This window comes from Schistocerca piceifrons, chromosome 7 (assembly GCF_021461385.2).
Source record: "Schistocerca piceifrons isolate TAMUIC-IGC-003096 chromosome 7, iqSchPice1.1, whole genome shotgun sequence".
NCBI classification, from domain to species: domain Eukaryota; kingdom Metazoa; phylum Arthropoda; class Insecta; order Orthoptera; family Acrididae; genus Schistocerca; species Schistocerca piceifrons.
In genome coordinates, this window is record NC_060144.1 from 386,907,451 (window position 1) to 386,931,533 (window position 24,083).

The 24,083-nt window shown below is 39.1% G+C and overlaps 1 protein-coding gene across 1 annotated transcript in view; it reads left to right on the forward strand.

The window, feature by feature from the left end:
• The first annotated feature begins 723 nt into the window (after positions 1 to 723).
• The window catches only part of LOC124805720 (sialin-like), a 60,466-nt gene continuing 37,106 nt past the window's right edge, over positions 724 to 24,083 (forward strand). The window contains exons 1-4 of the mRNA XM_047266289.1: positions 724 to 766; positions 9,097 to 9,243; positions 13,586 to 13,770; positions 16,837 to 17,070. Of these exons, the coding sequence (XP_047122245.1) occupies positions 724 to 766; positions 9,097 to 9,243; positions 13,586 to 13,770; positions 16,837 to 17,070 (609 nt within the window). The remainder of the gene's footprint in view (positions 767 to 9,096; positions 9,244 to 13,585; positions 13,771 to 16,836; positions 17,071 to 24,083) is intronic.

Genomic DNA, 24,083 nt, shown 5'->3' on the forward strand with positions numbered 1-24,083 from the left:
TTACCATTCTCTTGCTGAGAGGTCATGAGTAACCACCATTCAGGTTTTATATGTATCGGTCTCCAAAATGAGTAAACCTGTTATGAGCGCAAAAGAGCTCTATTTTTATTTAGACAATAAAATCATTTTCCCCAGTCCCAATAGGTGCCTACTTTCACTCTCTATCACCGAAAATTTTTGAATCCTTCGATAAATTTGCTTAAGTCCTTATACCACGTCTAGACTTTTTTAAGCTAGTATGTACCATGACCTGTGTCCCTTGCGACATTTTGCAAATCATGTAACACAATGTTATTATTTGTCTAAATGTCTATTCTTGTACCACGGAGGCTATGCGTATCATGCAACCTTATCTCTTATACGTGTAATGAATACTTTCTTAAATGGAAAACAGCAGGTGCTGGCTGTCACCGAAATACCAGTTCCAATGAAAAGGATTCCCACGTCGACAGCATTTCAATCATTTCTCTCCTTCCCAATCTCGTACATTTAAATCTTGTTCCTCCAGATGGATTACTTTTATCAAAAACTTATCTTTAAATCCGACTCTTCAATCTGGTCATTCATATTCTGCTCCAGATAATATTTCTGATGGTCTTTCATAAATTTGAATGAGTTGATATCTAAAACACACAGACACTGATAAAGCTACTGATAAGGTACAGAGATGTATAAATAAGACATATCTGAAAGATTCATCTACAGTAAAGGCTTAGCATAATCATGTTGGAGAAGACATCAGCACCTTCTGGCGCCAAGCCATTCAGTAAGAAATTGCATACTTACTATATGTCCAGTCTTACTAAACTTAACGCGTTTTATTACCTCGGAGTTTCAGTATGGTCGTAACTTAAAATGAGTAGTCACTCCTGTCGGTATAATTTGCTTAAGATATACGAACAAAATAGTGTAGCTTTTTTACTCGGTATAATTTCGTTGCCCTGCAAACATAATTCACTCTATAGACAGTTTTGCAATGACATTAACTTGTTATACTTGATAAATGCCGATTGTATGCATAAATGAAAATCGATTAACAATACCGTTTCTCTGTTGGGAGGGTTCAAGGAGCCGTCTATTGAGAGCTCATAGAAGGCCGTGCACTAGTTCATCTACGATAACGTCCTCCAATTAAACCGAGTACGACGTTGCTGAAAATATTTTCTCAGCTCTCACTCAAAGCGGTTTTTCAGTAATTCTTTAATGAGAGAGAGTAGAAGCGATTTGAAATCTACTAATTTTGAAAACGAGCTCAGAATTTTGTTGCCAACAGGACGCTGAGGGTATAAGCACATTGAATATCACAATACTGTGGTAAAAGGGGAAAATAAAAACTTAAAATTTTGCTTAACTGGACAAGTAAACGATCATGTTCTGTCGGAGGGAACAATATAGAACTACTGGGTAAGCTACGGCTCAAATTTAGACTTCATCATGATTTAACAAATATGTTGCAGAAGTGGTAATATGAGAGACACCTCCTCAGTGTGCAACCGACACGTGAGCTGGATTACTCTCGGTTGCACGGAAACCATGTTTGAAATCTAACAGTCTGAAAACGCAAGAAAGTTCACTAAGTCCTATTTTTTTAATGTAACTTGCTGAAACTGCTTGTGAAGCAAGGATGAAATTTCATATAAGGGGCAGTTAAACGACATTCGAACGCCCACTACAACGGGACCATGGAATAGTTCCATTCAAAATTAATCACCGCACGCATTATGATAATTATCCCACTGGCCGACGAGACGATCAATTCCTGTTTCGTCGACCGCTGACGGATCCACAAACTCACCTTCTCTTGGACTTCCTCGTTCGACTCAAACCGACGTCCACTTATGTCTTTCTTCAGGTCGCCAAAGATGTGAAAATGACACGGTGAAAGATCCGGGCTGTACGGGGCAGTGTGGGAGCGGGCGTTATCGTCCGACAGGATATTTCCATCTGACAGCCTTCCTGGGCAATTTGACTTTGTGGCGCTTCGAAGTTTCTGCAAAGCGTTTCCATATCACTGCGCGTTGGTTGTGGTTTCACGCTCGAAAAATTCGACGATCAGAGGAAGCATCCTGTTGCAAGATAACGCCCGTGCCCACACCGCCAATCGGACGAAGGCTAAGCTTCGGTGATTTGGTTGTGAAACACTGCGACATTCTCCGTACAACCCCGAACTTTCACCGTTTGATTTTCACATTTTTGTCGACCTGAAGAATGACATGTGTGAACGTCGGTTTCAGTTGGACGAGGAAGTACAAGAGTGGTGCGGTTGTGGATCCGCCGGCGGTCGACCCCGTTCTATGAAACAAGAATTAACAGTCTCGTCTCCCAGTGGCGCAAATGTCTTAATGTGTGTGGTGGTTACCTTTGGATGGAACAATTCCATGGTGCCGTTCTAGTGTCTGTTTGGTTTTCATTTGACTGCCCCTTATAATTTCGTAGAGACTATATGAACACAAACAGGTAAAAACCACACGAAAATAGAAAATACAGGTTCCGTATTTCGTTTCAATATATTGTTGTTGTTGTGATCTTCAGTCCTGAGACTGGTTTGATGCAGCTGTCCATGCTACTCTATCCTGTGCAAGCTTCTTCATCTCCCAGTACTTACTGCAAATTACATCCTTCTGAATCTGCTTAGTGTATTCATCTCTTGGTCTCCCTCTACGATTTTTACCCTCCACGCTGCCCTCCAATGGTACGTTTATGATCCCTTGATGCCTCAGAACAATATAAACCTACAGCAAATACTGATATTTGAACGCTACATTTCTCAATATCTAAAATATAGTCTGTCAGAATTACAGTAATTAAATAAATAAATGAAGAAGATTTTGATACGGCATAATATAGAACCTGTTTAAGTTCTAGTATGACTTTTGCGGCCCATTTTAACACTGCTGTGATAGATCACGATCCTACGCGCAGAGCACTGTATTGACAAAAGTCGGAACGCAAACCGGCGTTACCTGCGTCTGCGTGAGGACAGACACCTAGAAGCCACTCTCCGCTACTGAATTGTCTGTCACCTGTCTTAATTCTTTGGACAATACCACGTTAGAGACGCATTTATCTATCGGGAGTAAAGCTAACTACTCTGAAAGATAAAATGAAAGAAAGAAATTTCAACACCATATCGAAAGAGATTCGTGATTTTATCCAAAAGATTTCATCAAAGGCAGCGTACTACGCTAGAGCCACAGCTAAATACCGCCTAGCATTCTGGGCTGGGATGTCCTTTAAGGAATCTGCCGCTTTAAGGTTTTCTCTGTACAGATTCACTAGGCACTATCCCATTGCGAAATGCATGTGTCTTATCTTACAAGTAACTGTTCCATGTAGGTGACTGACAATGTTTCCAGAGTACTTCGACGTAAAAGAGAGGAAGATTATGGTTTAAAGTAGCGTCGACGAGACGAGGAGTTCTTCAAAGGCGGAGTATAAACTCTGGTTGTAGGAAGGATGGGGAAAGGGATTCAACCGAGGCCTTTTTTCGGTAGGAACCCCTCCTCCCCCTATATTATCCGTTTTAGGAAAACCTCGTTCGGTATTATTTAATAGAGCCGTCGTGCTTAACGTCCCATACGACGTACAGATCACCGTTAACTTTGCCAGAATATCAATTCGCGACACGTTCCATAAAGGTCTGAGATTTAACTCATAGCATGTTGCTCATAGCCAAGTGATCAGAAACTTCACAACCCTACCTCTATTCCAATCGTTAAGCACGTGGCAGAGGGCACTTTCCATTGTACCACATTTCAACGTTTCTTCTCATTTCATTCACACATGTAGCATAGGACTACCGAATGCTTATATGCCTTCGCGAACTGTAATTTGTCGAATTTCACGTTTACGGGCCCTACGGTAGCGATGTATATGAACCAAGAAAGGTGATAGATTATGCCATATAAATTGGTTTTGCTATTTTATAAGCATATTTTCTAAAGATGTTGAGCCCTTTTTTGTTTTCCAGTGGTTACCTGGACAAAATTTGCGTCATTTCTGTAGCACCCTCCCACCAATCGAACAAGTATTCGAACAGTTTAGACTCCCACATGAGTCGTACGTTTTATAAGACCAGCTGCAGTTTCCAAAATCATATCACTGAATCGAATTCTGTCATTTTTTACGTCTAGAAATGAGACTCTGTAACCAACAGACTTGATATCCCCGAACGTTGCCACTTTCAGGTATTTATATGTGTTTGACTCGAACTGTGACTGATTAGCCGTATAGTCAAAAATTTCTATATTTTTACGTTTCACGAAGGACACAGTTTAACACTTTTCTGTATTAAGAGTTGGGTCTATATCGTTTCAATGACTGGCTGAATATTATTACAGTCTTAAATGGTAACAGTTTTTCACGTTGTTGTTATTGTTGTTGCGGTCTTCAGTCTGAAGTCTCTCCATGCTACTCTATCTTGTGCAAGCCTCTTCATCTCCAAATAACTACTACAACCTGTGAATCTGCTTACTGTATTCCTCTCTTGGTCTCCCTCTATCATATTTACCCCGCATACTTCCCTCCAATACAAACTGGTGATCCCTTGATGTCTCAGAATGTATTCTCTCAACCAGTCCCCTCTTCTAGCCACATTAAGCCAAAAATTTCTTTTCTTCCCAGTTCTATTAGCTATATGATCTAACCCATCCAACATTCAGCATTCTTCGTAGCATCACATTACTAAAGCTTCTGTTCTCTTCTTATCTAAACTGTTTATTGTCCATGTTTCATTTCCATAAAAGGCTGCATTCCACACAAATACTTTCAGAAAAGGCTTTCTAACATTTAGGTCTCTATTCGAAGTTAACCAATTTCTCTTCTTCAGAAAGGTTTCCTTGCCATTCCATTCTACATTTTATGTTCTCTCTATTTTGGCCATCATCAGTTATTATGCCCCCAAACAGCAAACCTCTTCTACTACTTTAATGTCTAGTTTCTTAATCTAATTCCCTCAGCGTCATCTGACCTAATTGGACGACATTCCATTATCATTGTTTTGCTTTAGTTCACGTTCATCTTATATCCTCCTTTCAAAACTAACTGCTCTTCCACGTCCTTTGTTGTCTCTCAAAGTTGTTACTTTTTCTCCGTCGACTTTAATTCCTACTCCAAATTTTTCTTTGGTTTCCTTTACTGTTCGCTCAATGTACACATTGAGTGACATTGGGAATAGGCTACAACACTGTCTCGCTCCCTTCTCAATCATTGCTTCCCTTTCACACCCCTCGATACATGTAGAAGTTGGAAATAGCCTTTCGGTCCCTGTATTCTACCCCTGCCACCTACAGAATTTAAAAGAGAGCGTTTCAGTCAACATTGTCAACAGCTTTCTCTAAGACAACAAATACCATGAACGTAGGTTTGCCTTTCCATAACCCATCTTCTAAGGTAAGTCGTAGGGTCAGTATTGCCTCGCGTTGTCCTACATTTCTCTGGAATCCAGACTAATCTTTCTCGTGGTTGGCTTCTAGTTTTCCCATTCTCCTCTAGAGAATTCGTGTTAGTATTTTTCAATCACGCCTTACTGAACTGGTAGTTCGGAAATATTCACATCTGTCAGATCCTGCATTCCTTGGGACTAGAATTGTTATATACTTCTTGAAGTCTTTTTCATATACCTACTTACGCAAAGTCTGAAATTGCAGCCAACATATTCAGTTGAATCATTAGCACACAACGTGAATAGTAGTGGCCTTATCGCATTTCCCTGGCGCATGTCCAAAATTATTTTTCTGGAAGATTCCATTCACATAATATGTTGTCTTCTCCTGTCAAGAGAAATTCAGTGTACTCTCCAGTCTAGTTAGATATCCCATACGGAACTTTTTTCGTTACTATGCGTTAGTACAGCAATGAATCGAAAGCTTCTCCATACATCACTTTACCCTTCTTTATTTATGATGGGATGTGTTGATAATTACTATCTGCGCGACCGAACTTGGTCAACACTTACAGAAGCAGCAGACAGCTGACACAATGAGATATTTATACACACACCGCCATCTTTATTTCGACAAAAAACCAAGGTTAATTTTATAATTTGTCTTTTAATTCAAATTTACTACTCCTGACGTAGCATTCGTGTCTTTTATCCTCTCGTGGATTCTAAATTTGGTAATATTTCTACAGAAACAGATTTTAGTCTGTTATTAACCCCGAGGCTGTGTAAAAGAGATCCTCTCTACAACATCACCTGATCGGTTAAGGTTACGGTAAACACTGCGTCGCATAAAGCAACGCCTGCAAGGTAGGCCTGCTGCGTAACGGCTACAATACATTTGCACCGGAGGCGGTTCAACCGACACCCCCAGGATAACAAGGCCGCCCAGCAGTGTTAGTGACGTCACACTAAGCGGCCCATAGCCGACGCAGCAGTCCACGGACACCTCCGTATAGACGCGCCTGGTGCTAACCATCTTCTGTCCGTCATACAGAAAGGAGCGAACTATAATTCGAACGAAAGACCAAATTATATATATATTCTTGTAAACAGTATAAAGGTTCATAACGAAATACCGATTACATATACGGGCAGGAATAAGTTTAATCGATTGAGGAACTTTGCCACTATTTTATAATTGTCAGAACACTATTTAGCTTTAAAACTCGCACACAGGTGGTGACAAATGCCAACTGACAGCAGGACTTAACATTTTCAAGCTATTACACTGAAAGTAAATGATCTTAAACACTGTCATACATAGCAAAACCCTCACAACTTTCGTTTACAATAAGTTAACAAGAGTTCGCTTTATCTCATAAAACACCTGACTATTGTGAATTTACTCATATGTTCATGGTGACAGCTCTTTCAAGAATTTTTACAAGTGTATCCCCAGTAATAAAGAATGGAAACAAAAGATAGATATCAAATATTCTCCTTTTAACATAGACATCACTGAACACAAGATTCTGTCTTGCACTGTGATACTAAGGGACTGCTCTTTCCTTTAAGAAAAGCCTGACAATTTGAAGTTCACTCTGCTATTGAAGATACACTTCTTGAAAAAATATTAAAAATGTTATGAAAGGTAAGGAAATGAAAAACAACCAATTGCATTACATGTAAGAATGTGAGCAAAAGGCTGAGGCTCTCTTTACTTACCATTTTCAATCTCTCTACAGCTTATTTCCTTTTCCACGTAGAAATCACCAACTGCAAGTCTCATTATTGCTGTCTGTTACTAACAAAGTGCTTTTCTATTTAGAAAACCTGACAATTTGATGTTCATTCTGGTACTGAAGATAAACGCTTTTCAGAGGAGTTCTAGAACCTATTCCTGCCCGTATATGTAATCGGTATTTCATTATGAACCTTTATATTGTTTACAAGAATATATATATAATTTGGTCTTTCGTTCGAATTGTCGATTAGTTCGCTCCTTTCTGTATGACGGACAGAAGATGGTTAGCACCAGGCGCGTCTGTACGGAGGTGTCCGTGGGCTGCTGCGTCGGCTATGGGCCGCTTAGTGTGACGTCACTAACACTGCTGGGCGGCCTTGTTATCCCGGGGGTGTCGGTTCAACCAAACAGCACGCTAGAGGCCCCGTGCAATTACTGGCCACACAGACGAACAACCAGGTTTCTCTGGGGGAAAATTAACTGTTAGCAGTGCTGGATTGAAAATAGTACTACTGTGTAGGATTATATGATCGGGATTGTGCATAACTGGAAATAGCAGATCACTGACATGTTTGTAATTTCGAACGATTGAAGAATATATTTACCAAAATTCCACAATACGTAATCATGTTTTATGTACTACAAATTGACACAATAGTTTTATTTACATCTTAAGAATCTGTACAATATTGTCGACCCGAGATTATTTACTTTACATCATTCAGTTTTCGCCTAAAAATCAATTGTTGATACACTCTTGCACCAAACTACGTAGGACGCTAAAAGGAACAGTTGGACAATCGGAATTAGTTTCAATTAAGATTAGCGGTAATTTACATCGCTCAGTAATATTTTTCAGATCCTTTTCTACGTCCCTTTCACTAATTTTAAGTTCAACCAAAGTCCCTTAACAGTAGACCTAACTATCATGTTTCAATGCATTTCTGTGAAGTTTAAGTGTGCTTATTCCCAATTGCCTAGTGACGCAGTTTTAGTTTTCCAGTTTCCTGCTCTTCGTACAACATATACCAGGTTCCCCCCACCAATCGTTCACGACCGTGTTGCACTGTTTTATGGAATAAAATTTTTTTATTATATCCACACGTCTAAACTTTATAAGCTTATAATGGGACGCATTGCACTTTTTAAGGTGAGTTGCAAATAATTTCGAGATAGTCTGTACAAGACAGCGCCTGAAACGGCAGGCAATGGTCAGTTCTGCTTGCCGGTAATTTCAGCGGTGGTAAAACTTTGAACTATGGGTAATGGTGCAAAAATTTTTTTTTCTATTTCATGATGGAGAGCACTATTATTGGTGAAAAAAAAACAACCTAGAGCTTAAATTAATAAAATAAAATTTCATCAGACGTTATCTTCACATTTTATGTAAAAGTAAATTAATAGGTTAAAAAAAGGAGTAGCCTACCTGCATATTTCTGCATAGTTCACGTTGCCGCTGGTTTGCACCGCTGTATCATGTCTCTTACTTCAAGTTTCACAATTACACTATATATTTTGCAGTTTCATTTTGACGAAGCAATGTTACTGATACCATTTGCGCGTTCAAGAACAGCGTAATGCGTTTAGATAATTTTTAGCACAGACGCGATATTTAATCGACGCTGAATGGTCACAATGTTAGGTCGATTAAGCAGAACATGTATGTTCGCCGCCATATTATGTTGGGGTTGTCTTTCTTTAAAATGACACTGTGGGTTTCCTCGTTGTTACGGAGTGCACTGCACCATTTATAGCTTAGCTTGATTTTGCGTTACACATGGCACGTAATACTATTCACAACTCGCTTGCTTCTGTACTTCTGATAAAGCGCGCTACCCGGAAATTCCGCGTCTTTCACCACTTTTCACAACTCTTACATAGAATGCACTTCGTTTCAAAATAAATATTAAATACTGGTTGAAATTATACACTTCGCTTGGCCTTTTTTACCATTTGTTTTCTCAATTAGAAAAATACAGGCTGGGACAAATAAAAGTAGCCCTGAGAAGAGTACCAGGGTGCAAAGGGAAACTAAGAGAGGAAAGTAAATGCAGTACTAATCCTACTATAACAGATGTTGAAAGTGACCACAATTGCAGCCAGTTAAAGCTAAATGGTAAATTGGATGAAATAAGTGCAGTTTCTGATATTGGGAAGTTTACGCTTTCGTCTCGGTTTATCACTGTACCAATCGATTTAAAATATTTTATCTTCATCTGGAACAATATTTTGTATTTGCTAATTTTTTGTTGAACTGCGTCGCTAAGTGTAGTAGTTTCTGCGTACAAGAGAAAATTTTATCGATAAGTTGTTCCTTTGTTTTTAATACGTTGCACAAATCGCAGGTTAAGACGTATTTTGCCGGAGTGTGCGTCAGTGACTCAGTGCCATATGTGCCGTTCCCAAGTTCTATTCTTGAACATCCGAAAACATATATGAATATTCGTAAAAACTCGAGAAATTAGAGACCAATCTTGAATGTTTTCCTTGAAAAATGCGTTGATACGAAAGAGTCATAAAATGTCCAGGGGACCACCACGATGTGATGGTAACCACTTCAAGCACTCATATCTGCACAACCACGGCAGTTACAACGGCACAGCCACTACAGTGATCAAGAACAGCACCATACACAAAACTTTGTGACTGGTGGTCGGTGGTTTGGGAATTAATTTTACAGTGCACACACTTATCAGTGCCGTTTTTATTTGCACACTGCAGGGCAAATAAGCAAAAACCTCAAGGATAAGGTTATTTTATTGACGCGGCATAACGGGTGGGTTTTCGTTGTAGACGTATGTGACGAATTCAGACCGAACGAAACACACACGTCACAATAACGGGCGCCCAAACAATCGCATCAGTCCACCGTCTACCACCCTCTGGCAGCTATGCAGGCGTGTATCCTCGCATGCAAAGTAGCGAATGGTCCCCTGTGATAGATTATTCCATACATTTTGCATCTTTCGTTGCAGTTCAGTAACGGTTCTTGCAGAGTAAGGAGATCGAGTAAGTTCTCGCTTCATCATGTTCCACACGTAGTCTACTGGCGAGGGACCTGGCGATCTTGCTGGCCAGAAGAGTTCTTGTACAATATGTTTGCAGCAACCGCATGTGGACATGCATTGTCGTGCTGAAAAAGCATACCACCTTCCTGTGGAAGAAATGGCAGTAACATGGGGACAACAGTGTGTGCAATGTAGTGGGCACTGGTTACTTTACCCTGCAGAAACATCAGATGATGACCCCTCAAGGTGTGAAACCTACTGTAGGACTTGTGTGTCATGGGGGAATACATTCCAGAATAGGCAGCTTAGCCTACCAGGTCTACACCGTACATGTGTATGTTCACTACTAGCATGCATACAGAAACCACTCTCATCACTCCAGACAACAGAGCGCCATTCCGCTCCCCAGCCAATTCTTTCACAACACTACTGTAGCCATGCTTAGTGGAGACTCGGTAACAGTGGTAGCCTGGCCAGGAACCCACACGGTCTTCGTCCTGCTGCAAGCAGATGATTCTCAAAGGTCCTTGGTGACACAGCTGGTGTAAAATGTGCCTGGATTCCTTTCCTGAACGATGTACAGTCAGCCACTTCTGCTCACACGATGTGTTCATGTCTGTACTACGTGGATGTCTATGAGTGTGGCAATGTTCCACAGATCACTGCTGAAAGCAGTGACTCACTACCAACACACTGTCCCCAAAATAATCATCAATCTGTCAACAAACACACCCAGCTTCCAGCAGGCCCACAATGTGAGCCTCTTCAAATGGTTGAAGTTGTTCCACAGGTGTAGGTACTCGTCAACAGGTGCAGGTACCCAACAATTATGTCGCGAAAACTGTTCATTTCTAAGTTTCGCACAATTACCATCTGCAAGGGGTACACAGACAGGCGTCCTGAGAGCCAGCTCATCATTGATGACTGTGACAAATGTTTCCTTAACACTAAAATGACTCAGTATGCACATATTATACTCTGGTGCCATTGAACACAGTCCATAAGGGTGGTGTATTTTTTTCTGACAGTGTATTAGTGAGCTACGACACACAGGATCTACACATGCTGCTGTATTGCTACCAGGTTTAAGAGCTGTATATCAAGGGGGGCTTCAGGCATTTGATAAATTAAAAGTAGACCAGCTATGCTGTATTTAAAACCCTCTTGTCTGAAGGACTGCACTTCATTGAATGCTGCATTCTTTTATTACTAAAATTTCATTTCACAATTTGGTATCATGAACTAATCTGCTATTCTGGATGCAAAAAACTGACAGCAGTGGTGTGAGAAAATATGAAGAGACTGGAGACATACACTCACAATGAAGATATGTGGCAGGATGCTATGTACCGTAGCACTGATGTGTACAAAATAGTTCTATGACTTTTCCTGAAGAATCATTAAAAATTGTGAGATGCCTACCTGACACATTAGTAACAGGAGATACTGAAAGTTCAAACATAAGATATGAGCATACATTACGACTACATGTCTGAAAAGTATGTGGACATTCAGTGTCATTTGTTCCAAAAATGAGTAGTAGATCAGAGGCGTATTTTACAACTTTTATAGCATTCGTCTTTGGGGACATCTTTTCACCAAACTCCATACAGGTGACACTGACTTTTGTTTGCATTCTTATAGGACCATTTTTATCTAACCATGAAAAAAGTCATGAATTATCGTGTGGAAGACTACTCACAAAGTTTCAAGAACAAGTATTAAGAGAATAATCTAGAGATATGCTTCATTCACCTGAAAACTGCTTTAATAAGGACTGTGAAGAAAAAATTAGATAAATTACACCACACACACAAGCATTTAGGCAATCATTATTCACATGATCCATACGCAACTGGAACTGGAAGAAACCAAAACATGTGTTACATGCTATGTATTCTCTGCCACCACTTGACATTGGTTTGCAGAGTGTGTAATATGTAGATAGGTATGAAGAATCTTTCTGAAGCTTGGTGAATAATTGGTGGGTGAAGTGATCTGCTACTGAGCTGATGATGTACTCTAGCCAAACAATAACTGGGGAGTGTGATAAACATTGGGACTTTGAACAGGCCACTCCAACTAACCCATGCAATCTTTTTCAAAACTATGAGGGTCTTTGCTTCTGTATAGGGGGTTTATCATGTTGATATATAAGAGATGTTGCTCCAAAATGTTACTACAGTGTGGGAAGTATGCTATCATCTAAATATGTTTATAAACTCATGCAACCATTCTGCTCTCAATGAGAATTAGTCCTATGTCCTTATGCTAGGAATAACATCCCCAGACATTCACACCACATCCAGCTAATTTTACTACTTCCTTAATGAACTAAGATACAACTCCTTTCACCAGGTATCTGCCAGATCCATGTATGACCACTTGAGTTCCATATTATTTACCACTCCTATTTCAACTGCGCTGCTGACCAAAGGTCACCTTGTTTGAAACTTACTAAACAAAATCATGTACTTATTCTTATGGTCAGTGGCTTCTGGTTCCTGCAATAGGCTGTAGTTCCTATCTGTTTGATTTCTCAGACATTCTAAAGTGATAACAAAGATTATCACCTCCCACATGTTTCCATTTTATTCTTAGTTGTGGACCAATGTTGACAAACACGGAGAAGAGTGACTTGGTAATCATCAACAGCAGGAACAGCATAAAATACAGGCAGCAACTGAGACTGTGTGATATCTCAACAAGACAACAATGCCAATACATAATGTGACACTCAGTGAACATATATCAGGTGGCAAACAAAGTATTTTGGTCTCTGTTCAAGTTAAAGAGATAATGAAGTAAGCAAGAAGCAGCACAAAGGAGAAAGCATACTTGTCCCTTGTAAGAACTCATTTGTGCTCTTCTTCAATGATATGGGATATTTTGCCAAAATATGTACCAAATCAGATAAAAGGAGTCCAATGGATAGAAGGAGTCAGGATTGGTATAATTTACCAGGGGATATTCTTGGCACTTCCTCAGAAGGCATCACCATAGTTAAATGTGATACACAAATGGTCAAACGCCCAACAAAAAGAAAATCAGGATAACTGTCAATTTCATAGTAAGTAGTAAGGTTTTCATAATAAAATGTTATTATGAAGGGTAAATTGCTGCAAAATAATGCAGAGTACTGTGAGGCATACTAATGTTATGTTCTACAATTTGACAACAGACAAACAGTGGGCTAATATGAAATGAGTTAATGGAAAAATAAAATCATTCAACTTTTGAAAGCACTCATTTCATCACACTGATTTATTCTGATAGAAAACAGATCTATGATGTCAGTGTACTGAATCTACATTATATATCATCAAATTTAATGTCTAATGTATAAAAAAGTGTATTCAATCAAGTCTTCGGAGAATTTTCACCCATTAGAGAGTTAAGTCCCTTTCTTGTTTTGTATTGTGTAACTAATATTTTGAAATTCTTTTGCAGCCTGCTTTCCAATAAGATATGCTGTGGCTGTGTTGGGGTTCCTTGGAATTGCTTTCCAATATATGCTAAAGGTCACACTGTCAGTAGCGATTGTGGGAATGGTATCCAAACCTGACAAGGACGAAGATGCAGTTCTTGATGATACATGTCCCGTCACAGTGACTAACACAAGCTCAAGTTCACAGGTAAACCTCATGCTTATTTCTTACAATGGAAACTAAAGGGAGCTCCTTCTTTTCTTTATTGATCACTAACTAATTTCAGGGTGTTGTCTGATAATTTATCCCAGTTTTATTCTAAACAAATACATTATACTAATAGACAGAGCTCTATATTATTATTTAATTCTCAGTTGACTGAACACAAAACTCAATTACATACTGGCTTTTTAACTTCCCCTCCAGTTGACTAAATGAATTTTTGAGTAATTCCATTCTTGAGCAAGCAGCATGAGCTGTCCATCAGAGAAACTGGATCATCTCAAATTCACTCCAAAGTACTTCATAGACTGCCCCTGTGGTTTATTGACTGTCATCAGGAACACAAGTCTCAGCGGAAAGCGCAATCTCTTAAAGTTAAAAGGAAAATCTGTTGGAATGAGTGATACCTATAGGATAAATATTGTTTCACCCTTTCCCTTTATTGTTACGACTGCCAGTTCTATTAGATTCCCCAGTGTTTTCTTTACTGACCCAACTGCATAACTAGAAGTTTACAGGTACCTTTGTGCCACAACCTTGTTTTTTTACCAAGTTTGGCTAAAAGTTTTTGAAACAAGCAGATGCCAGATCAAGATCCATCCAAAGATTACCCTGGAAATGTCATTCACACATGAAAGAGACTGTTTACAAAACTCTCATTGGACCAATTTGTGAGTATTGCTCCTCAATTTAGGACCCTTGCTAGAGACTGCTAACAGAGAAGATCCATACAACAGTGGTATGTTTAGTCATGAAGCTGTTATCATTATTGTTATTTCAATGTTCTGACACTTGATTTATTATTTTGCCTTCTTGCTTCGCAGTACAATGTGGTTAAGCCTGAATTATTACAATCACTTAATTTTTTACACTCGTTTAAACATTCTTTGTTCATGAGCAAACCAATCTTGTAACACACAACACAATCTGAAGACAGCAGGATGAATATTTCATGCAGACAGATGACCAAAGAGTAATATCCAGTAGTCAAGCAGAATATGACTACCGCTTCTCTTCTCGATCCATCAGACACTACCATTTGATAGATGAGATTTTTCCAGATCTTTCGCTCACATGAAATTTTATTGGAACTTTATAATTCTTTTTGAAATGTGTTAATAATGTGCTTCACTGCAAAATACAACATTTTAGTTTTTACAGCCCGTTTAATTTTTGTGCCCTTCTTGGCTAGAAAATCTGCTTTTTCTTTACCATCTAAGCCACAGTGAGATGGTACAAGCACAACAGTGTCATGTAGTTGTTCATGATACTCCAGTGGGAAATTTATTTATTTATTCATCTGTAAACAAATTTCTTTGTATGGATGTCATCATTATACATACATATGTACATTATTTTGTCACATAAGATAATGAAAGCTATATACAATAAATTCATAATATACATATATGTATATTACACACACAATTTATCATTGAATTACATAGAGAGGCATTATACGCATTTTAAAGTTAACTGTTGAAATTCTGAAAGCATAAATTCTTTCACACACAAATCTTGAAGTGATCATGACATGAAAATCAGAAAATTTTGAGTTCCTACATATGCTAACAACAGACATTCTTCCCATGCACCACTAACAATTAGAACAGGAGGAGGAGTAAATCATTGTGGTTCTGGAAGTGTACTCTGTCAGTCACCAAAAGGTGGTTTGTGGAATGCAGGTGTAGATTCTCAACATTTAAGATACGGAGGACGGGATTCAAATGTGCCACACTTCTCCTTAAGGTGTTGAATGTGAAGAATATCACAAAACTGCAACTACAAATGAGAACACCAATAACATCCACAATGTTATACTGGATGATCAGTATTGAATGTGTATGAATTAACTGACATCATAGGCACACGACAAGAGAAGGTTTGGTCCAGATTATAAAATGGATCAGTTAAGAGGAAGCTTTGTGAGAATGGAGGGGGAGGGGGGGGGGGGCCACATTTGTTGAATACTGGGAAAAAGTTGCAAAAACTAAGGTATTTGTAGCATTTGTTCCATTCTGGAAAGAAATCAGTACTTTTTGTGGATAATTTTATCAGCCAGAATATTTGTGAAATGTGTATTCCATTACACAAAGGGGATTATTCTACATGATTACAGTAAAATGACAACTGGTGGATACCATGCAAGCATTCTAGGGGAACTGAATGTGAAAAAATGCTAGACAAAATCTGGATTTCAAAAGAAGAGACTGTCATTCCTCAGAACGATGTATTTGCCTCAAAGTTACTTTGGAAATGGGAAAATTGAGTGACCTGTAATAAAAACTGATGGAACTCCCACCATTCACATCAGATTTTGCTTCCTGCGATTTCTGATTACTCTCCCATCTAAAGAAATTAGTGGCTGGAAATCCAGTGATAAGATTATGGCAGTCACAGTTGGTTATTTTGCAGACATTCTATAGTAAAATTTCAGGGATGGAATCTACTTACTGGAAAACCATTTTAGAAAGTATGCTGACCTAAGAAGTGTATATTTTGAATAATATGTGCATACTTAACCTAAAAAATGCAGTACTTCCCTAGTTGATCAAGCACTTTTCACCTTGCTCTTACAAAGCCAAGCAAGAAATTAAAATTTGGTTGTTTCTTACCTGACTGAACAACCAACTCATTATACAACTAAAATAATTACTGAAAACACATATGCATGACATTTATGCTATAAATCATTTGTAAATTCCATGAAATAAAGAAAAAATGAAACAAAAGTATACAAACATTTAGATTCCAACATGCGTTATTTAAATGTTAATGGTTTGGTTCCATTTATTTCTTTGTAGACACACATCAATATCATTATTACTGTCACTCACACAGATTTGAATATGATTTTTCTGTGCCATTGTGGTGTTATTATTCTGGTTTAGTCTAACAATAGTGTGTGTGTGTGTGTGTGTGTGTGTGTGTGTGTGTGTGTGTAAGGCCTGTTTTTTTCTGTATGTTTGTATCTGGGCATCACTGAAATAACATTATCATGAATTAATGCTGTTGGAGGAAGTACCTGTTAACAAAACCATTCTTTTGCAGACTGGAGAATTCGATTGGGATGAGGAAATGCAAGGTCATATTCTGTCTTCATATTATTATGGATATGTGGCAATGCAGATAGTTGGTGGCCACAGTGCTGCGAAGTTTGGTGGGCGGTGGGTGTATGGAGCAGGACTCTTTGCTGCAGGGCTCCTCACACTTTTGGGGCCACTAGCAGCATATGCTGGACCTGTAGTCTTCATGGTCTCACGCATAGGTGTTGGACTTGCTTCTGTGAGTAAAGAAATTTCTTTGAATCAGAAAAAGCTGTGCTAGTTTTATGATTTAAATGTGCCACATAAAAAAGAATTACAGCAGAGTTCCACACACCGTTGGGTGGCTTGCGGAGTATCAATGTAGATGTAGATGTAGTTGATGTGCTGGAATATTCAAGTCACTGCTTTTATCATATTAAGTGTTCATTTAATTCTACTGCAAAGAATTTTCCCTAAGACATTTGTTTAGTGCTTCATTCTCCTAAGTCTAATATTATGAGTAAGAATTCCAAGATTGATAAGATGTATTTTTGCATTGTATCACATACAGGCACCCTAATATTGTTATACCTCCACATTCATTGAAATGAAACATCTGTAACTAGGAAATAGTGAAAGAGCAGCATCTAAATGATAAATTCAGCTAATCTGCAAAGCAATTCAATAATGAAATGGTTTCTCCTTTTCCAACAATCACCAAGTATTTAGGTAATTAATGACCCCTATAGTCACATCAAAAATTTCAGTTAGACTCTATGTTTAACATGAGTAAAATGAACTGTGTCATTATAACAAAACCATCTAAAGTTAATTAATTCATTCATTCATCAATAGTTTTTCTGTGCTGATTTCATTTTCCTGGATCCCAAAGAGTATTATACAGGATGTTTCATTTAGTGTCTAAACAGTAATGTCTACTATACGTGCTGAAAGGTCATTTTTATTAATTTGAAATCACAGAATAATAGGAACATTTTGGGAGTATTTTGAGTAAGTATCCATGTTTAAGAAATGTCTTTAACAGAATAATTCAAAGAAAATGTTCAAGAAAGGAAGCCCATTGAAACAAAGATAGAAAAATATGAATATTTCATATACCATCACACCTATGAGTATGCTATTAATCTACAGTGTGTTCATTTTAACTGAACACACTGAAATATCTCAAAAACTCCACATCAGATCAAAGAACGTTATAATTCTCATGTGTTTGTCTCAGAGCAGAACATCCAATGATACCATACTCGACCCCTCATCCCACCGTGTGTGCGGGTGGAAGGAGGCAACTGTTTTTCATTGCAAATTACGATTCTATGGCAAAATCTACATACTTTTGTTTGAAGCATTTTCTTCAGTTCACCACAGAGGGCACTGTAATTGGAGAAATAGAAATGGATACATAATAATAATTTATGACATGCTACTCAAAGACCCTTGAATATCCAATAGCACGTGGGTCTCCACCTCCATGCTGAAAGGGTAGGACAGGACAGTATTTCATAATTTCTAATTGGAAACACCATTCACAATGTTGTATTCTTCCAATATATTGAACAGGGGACTACTCAACGTGCCTCTGTGGCCATGACTCAAGACAAATGCTGCTCTATTTCTTCATTTAGAGGAAGTGTTCAAACAAAGTACTGCCAACTTCAATACACTTTTCAAATGACCATATGCAGGACAGAAGCATATCTTTGGGGATGTCAGCACAGGCGTTTCGGATACAGTCAACCGTGACCTCACCGCCTGTTGGCACTTGCTGGTACACCATATCTTTTAAATATCCCCACAGAAAGAAATCTGGCGATGCCAAATCTGGCAACCTAGTGGATCTCTGCTGCTCCACCAACAGGTGTAAACATGATCTAATACCTCCCATGCTTCAACTGAGTAATGCACTGGGCAACCGTCATGCTGAACCCACATATTTTGTCAAATGTCCAGGACACCATCCTGCAGTAGTACCAGTAGTTCCTATTCCAAAAACATTTGATACTTGCATCCATTCAACATCCTGTTGATAAAATATGGAGCAATAAATTTGTTCCCTATGATGCCACACCTTATGTTAACTGACTAAGGATGTTGATGATCAGCTTGCCATAACCAATGGTGATTGGCTACATTCCAGTAATGCATATTATGCCAGTTAATATTACCATGTTTTGTGAATGTAGACTCATCAGAAAATAGTTCCTCAACAAAGAACATGGGTGTCATTTGCGTTTGTTGAAATGCCCATTCACAAAAAACTACTGAGTTATTGAAATTGGCCACATGAGGTTCTTGATGCAGTAACACATGGTGTGGATGATTCTTATGATGATGCAATATTGTGAAAATAATACCTATGGACATATCAGAATCTCAGTGTAATTGCCGGATGCTTATGAGTGGGTTGGTGCACTCCCACTAGTACAGCTATTTTATTTGCGTCTCCTGTAACATGTTTGCTTCATTTCCTTTTGTCAGGGGTACACTGTCACCAGAGATAAAGGTACTCACAACCCTGTAAATGAACAAATGAGACTGGGCTTTCTGTGGAAAATGCTCTGTATATGAGGCTACAGCAGCCCCGACATTTCTCCTATTTTCTCTGTAAATCAGGATCATTTCAGTTTTTCTTATGTGGTTGCAACATTCATCATCCATTTGTGCATCTGCACAAGTATTGTAACATTTAGAGCCACTACCTGTTCTATGTCTGTACAGTACTTGAGCTTTGGTCACAGTGTACTGTCTATTATGATATGCAGTAGTTCGCTACATGGCCATGGTGGCACGTCGAGTAGTCCCATGTTCGATATGCTGGAGGAATACAATGTTGTGAATGGAGTTTCCAATTACCTAGGAGAGATGAAATACTGGCCTCTCCTACCCTTGCAGCATGGAGGTGAGGTCCCACATTCCACTGCATATTCATGGGCCATTGAGCAGCATGTTGTAAATTGCAAAATGGTGACTGTGTGGTGTGCAATGTCAAAAAATGGCTCTGAGCACTATGGGACTTAACATCTGAGGTCATCAGTCCCCTAGCACTTAGAACTACTTAAACCTAACTAACCTAAGGACAGCACACAACACCCAGCCATCATGAGGCAGACAAAATCCCTGACCCCGCCGGGAATCGTACCCTGGAACCCGAGCGTGTGCAATGTCCAGTCACAGGATAATTAGTGTGATATTCCTTGATGGCATGGTGACTACCAAATGGTATGTGAAGATTTTGCAAGATGATTTCATCGCCATTATCCAAAGTGACCCTGATTTTGACAAGAGGTGCTTCATGCAAGACGGAGCTCGACCCCATCAAAGCAGGAGATTGTTTTATGTCCTGGAGGAACACTTTGTGGACTGCATTCTCACTCTGGAGTTCCCAGAAGCCACTAGCATGGGCCTCAATTGGCCACCATATTCTGAGTATCTGAACACATGTGACTCCTTTTTGTGGGGCAATATCAAAGATAAGGTGTACTGCAATAACCCTAAAACCACTGTTGAGCTGAAAACAGCCATTCAGAAGGTCATTGACAGCATTGATGTCCCGACACTTCAGCAGGTTAAGCAGAATTTTGCAATTCCAGGTCAAGCAGAATTTTGCAATTCACCCATGACACATCATCACCAATGGTGGAAGGTATATCAAACATGTCATAACCTAGATCCAAATATCTGTCACGACTTTTACATGTTGAATAAAGTGTGTGCATGCCATAGTTTGTAATTAATTTTTTTTCATATAGTTCAATAATTGTCACCCTGTAAGTGATTCTTTTTTCAATACTGGTAATGTACGAACGTGATGTGGGAAATTGATAAATCTAATGTAACTGATAGGTATATTTTCAACATAACACTGAAAAATAATTATTTAATACAAAATAAAGGATGTACAGTGTCTGAAATATAAGCATACAAAATCACACAAAAACTAACAAAAAGTAACACCAACATTAGCAAAAAATAACAGAAAAGTTTGCTAAAAATAACACCAAAACTGGCCATAAAGTAAAACAATATTTTCCTGTCCCTTTTCACAACATTGTTGTTGTTGTGGTCTTCAGTCCTGAGACTGGTTTGATGCAGCTCTCCATGCTACTCTATCCTGTGCAAGCTTTTTCATCTCCCAGTACCTACTGCAACCTACATCCTTCTGAATCTGCTTAGTGTATTCATCTCTTGGTCTCCCTCTACGATTTTTATCCTCCACGCTGCCCTCCAATACTAAATTGGTGATCCCTTGATGCCTCAGAACATGTCCTACCAACCGATCCCTTCTTCTGGTCAAGTTGTGCCACAAACTTCGCTTCTCCCCAATCCTATTCAATACTTCCTCATTAGTTATGTGATCTACCCATCTAATCTTCAGCATTCTTCTGTAGCACCACATTTCGAAAGCTTCTATTCTCTTCTTGTCCAAACTATTTATCGTCCATGTTTCACTTCCATACATGGCTACACTCCATACGAATATTTTCAGAAATGACTTCCTGACACTTAAATCAATACTGGATGTTAACAAATTCCTCTTCTTCAGAAACGCTTTCCTTGCCATTGCCAGCTTACATTTTATATCCTCTCTACTTCGACCATCATCAGTTATTTTGCTCCCCAAATAGCAAAACTCCTTTACTACTTTAAGTGTCTCATTTCCTAATCTAATTCCCTCAGCATCACCCGACTTAATTAGACTACATTCCATTATCCTTGTTTTGCTTTTGTTGATGTTCATCTTATATCCTCCTTTCAAGACACTGTCCATTCCATTCAACTGCTCTTCCAAGTCCTTTGCTGTCTCTGACAGAATTACAATGTCATCTGCGAACCTCAAAGTTTTTATTTCTTCTCCATGAATTTTAATACCTACTCCGAATTTTTCTTTTGTTTCCTTTACTGCTTGCTCAATATACAGATTGAACAACATCGGGGAGAGGCTACAACCCTGTCTTACTCCCTTCCCAACCACTGCTTCCCTTTCATGTCCCTCGACTCTTATAACTGCCATCTGGTTTCTGTACAAATTGTAAATAGTCTTTCGCTCCCTGTATTTTACCCCTGCCACCTTTAGAATTTGAAAGAGAGTATTCCAGTCAACATTGTCAAAAGCTTTCTCTAAGTCTACAAATGCTAGAAACGTAGGTTTGCTTTTCCTTAATCTTTCTTCTATAATAAGTCGTAAGGTCAGTATTGCCTCACGTGTTCCAGTGTTTCTACGGAATCCAAACTGATCTTCCCCGAGGTTGGCTTCTACTAGTTTTTCCATTCGTCTGTAAAGAATTCGTGTTAGTATTTTGCAGCTGTGACTTATTAAGCTGATAGTTCGGTAATTTTCACATCTGTCAACACCTGCTTTCTTTGGGATTGGAATTATTATATTCTTCTTGAAGTCTGAGGGTATTTCGCCTGTTTCATACATCTTGCTCACCAGATGGTAGAGTTTTGTCAGGACTGGCTCTCCCACTGCCGTCAGTAGTTCCAATGGAATATTGTCTACTCCGGGGGCCTTGTTTCGACTCAGGTCTTTCAGTGCTCTGTCAAACTCTTCACGCAGTATCATATCTCCCATTTCATCTTCATCTACATCCTCTTCCATTTCCATAATATTGTCCTCAAGTACATCGCCCTTGTATAGACCCTCTATATACTCCTTCCACCTTTCTGCTTTCCCTTCTTTGCTTAGAACTGGGTTTCCATCTGAGCTCTTGATATTCATACAAGTCGTTCTCTTATCTCCAAAGGTCTCTTTAATTTTCCTGTAGGCGGTATCTATCTTACCCCTAGTGAGATAGGCCTCTACATCCTTACATTTGTCCTCTAGCCATCCCTGCTTAGCCATTTTGCACTTCCTGTCGATCTCATTTTTGAGACGTTTGTATTCCTTTTTGCCTGTTTCACTTACTGCATTTTTATATTTTCTCCTTTCATCAATTAAATTCAATATTTCTTCTGTTACCCAAGGATTTCTACTAGCCCTCGTCTTTTTACCTACTTGATCCTCTGCTGCCTTCACTACTTCATCCCTCAAAGCTACCCATTCTTCTTCTACTGTATTTATTTCCCCCATTCCTGTCAATTGCTCCCTTATGCTCTCCCTGAATCTCTGTACAACCTCTGGTTCTTTTAGTTTATCCAGGTCCCATCTCCTTAAATTCCCACCTTTTTGCAGTTTCTTCAGTTTTAATCTACAGGTCATAACCAATAGATTGTGGTCAGAGTCCACATCTGCCCCTGGAAATGTCTTACAATTTAAAACCTGGTTCCTAAATCTCTGTCTTACCATTATATAATCTATCTGATACCTTTTAGTATCTCCAGGGTTCTTCCATGTATATAACCTTCTTTCATGATTCTTAAACCAAGTGTTAGTTATGATTATGTTGTGCTCTGTGCAAAATTCTACCAGGCGGCTTCCTCTTTCATTTCTGTCCCCCAATCCATATTCACCTACTATGTTTCCTTCTCTCCCTTTTCCTACACTAGAATTCCAGTCACCCATGACTATTAAATTTTCGTCTCCCTTCACAATCTGAATAATTTCTTTTATTTCATCATACATTTCTTCAATTTCTTCGTCATCTGCAGAGCTAGTTGGCATATAAACTTGTACTACTGTAGTAGGTGTGGGCTTCGTATCTATCTTGGCCACAATAATGCGTTCACTATGCTGTTTGTAGTAGCTTACCCGCATTCCTATTTTCCTATTCATTATTAAACCTACTCCTGCATTACCCCTATTTGATTTTGTGTTTATAATCCTGTAGTCACCTGACCAGAAGTCTTGTTCCTCCTGCCACCGAACTTCACTAATTCCCACTATATCTAACTTCAACCTACCCATTTCCCTTTTTAAATTTTCTAACCTACCTTTCCGATTAAGGGATCTGACATTCCACGCTCCGATCCGTAGAACGCCAGTTTTCTTTCTCCTGATAACGACATCCTCTTGAGTAGTCCCCGCCCGGAGATCCGAATGGGGGACTATTTTACCTCCGGAATATTTTACCCAAGAGGACGCCATCATCATGTAATCATACAGTAAAGCTGCATGCCCTCGGGAAAAATTACGGCTGTAGTTTCCCCTTGCTTTCAGCCATTCGCAGTACCAGCACAGCAAGGCCGTTTTGGTTATTGTTACAAGGCCACATCAGTCAATCATCCAGACTGTTGCCCTTGCAACTACTGAAAAGGCTGCTGCCCCTCTTCAGGAACCACACGTTTGTCTGGCCTCTCAACAGATACCCCTCCGTT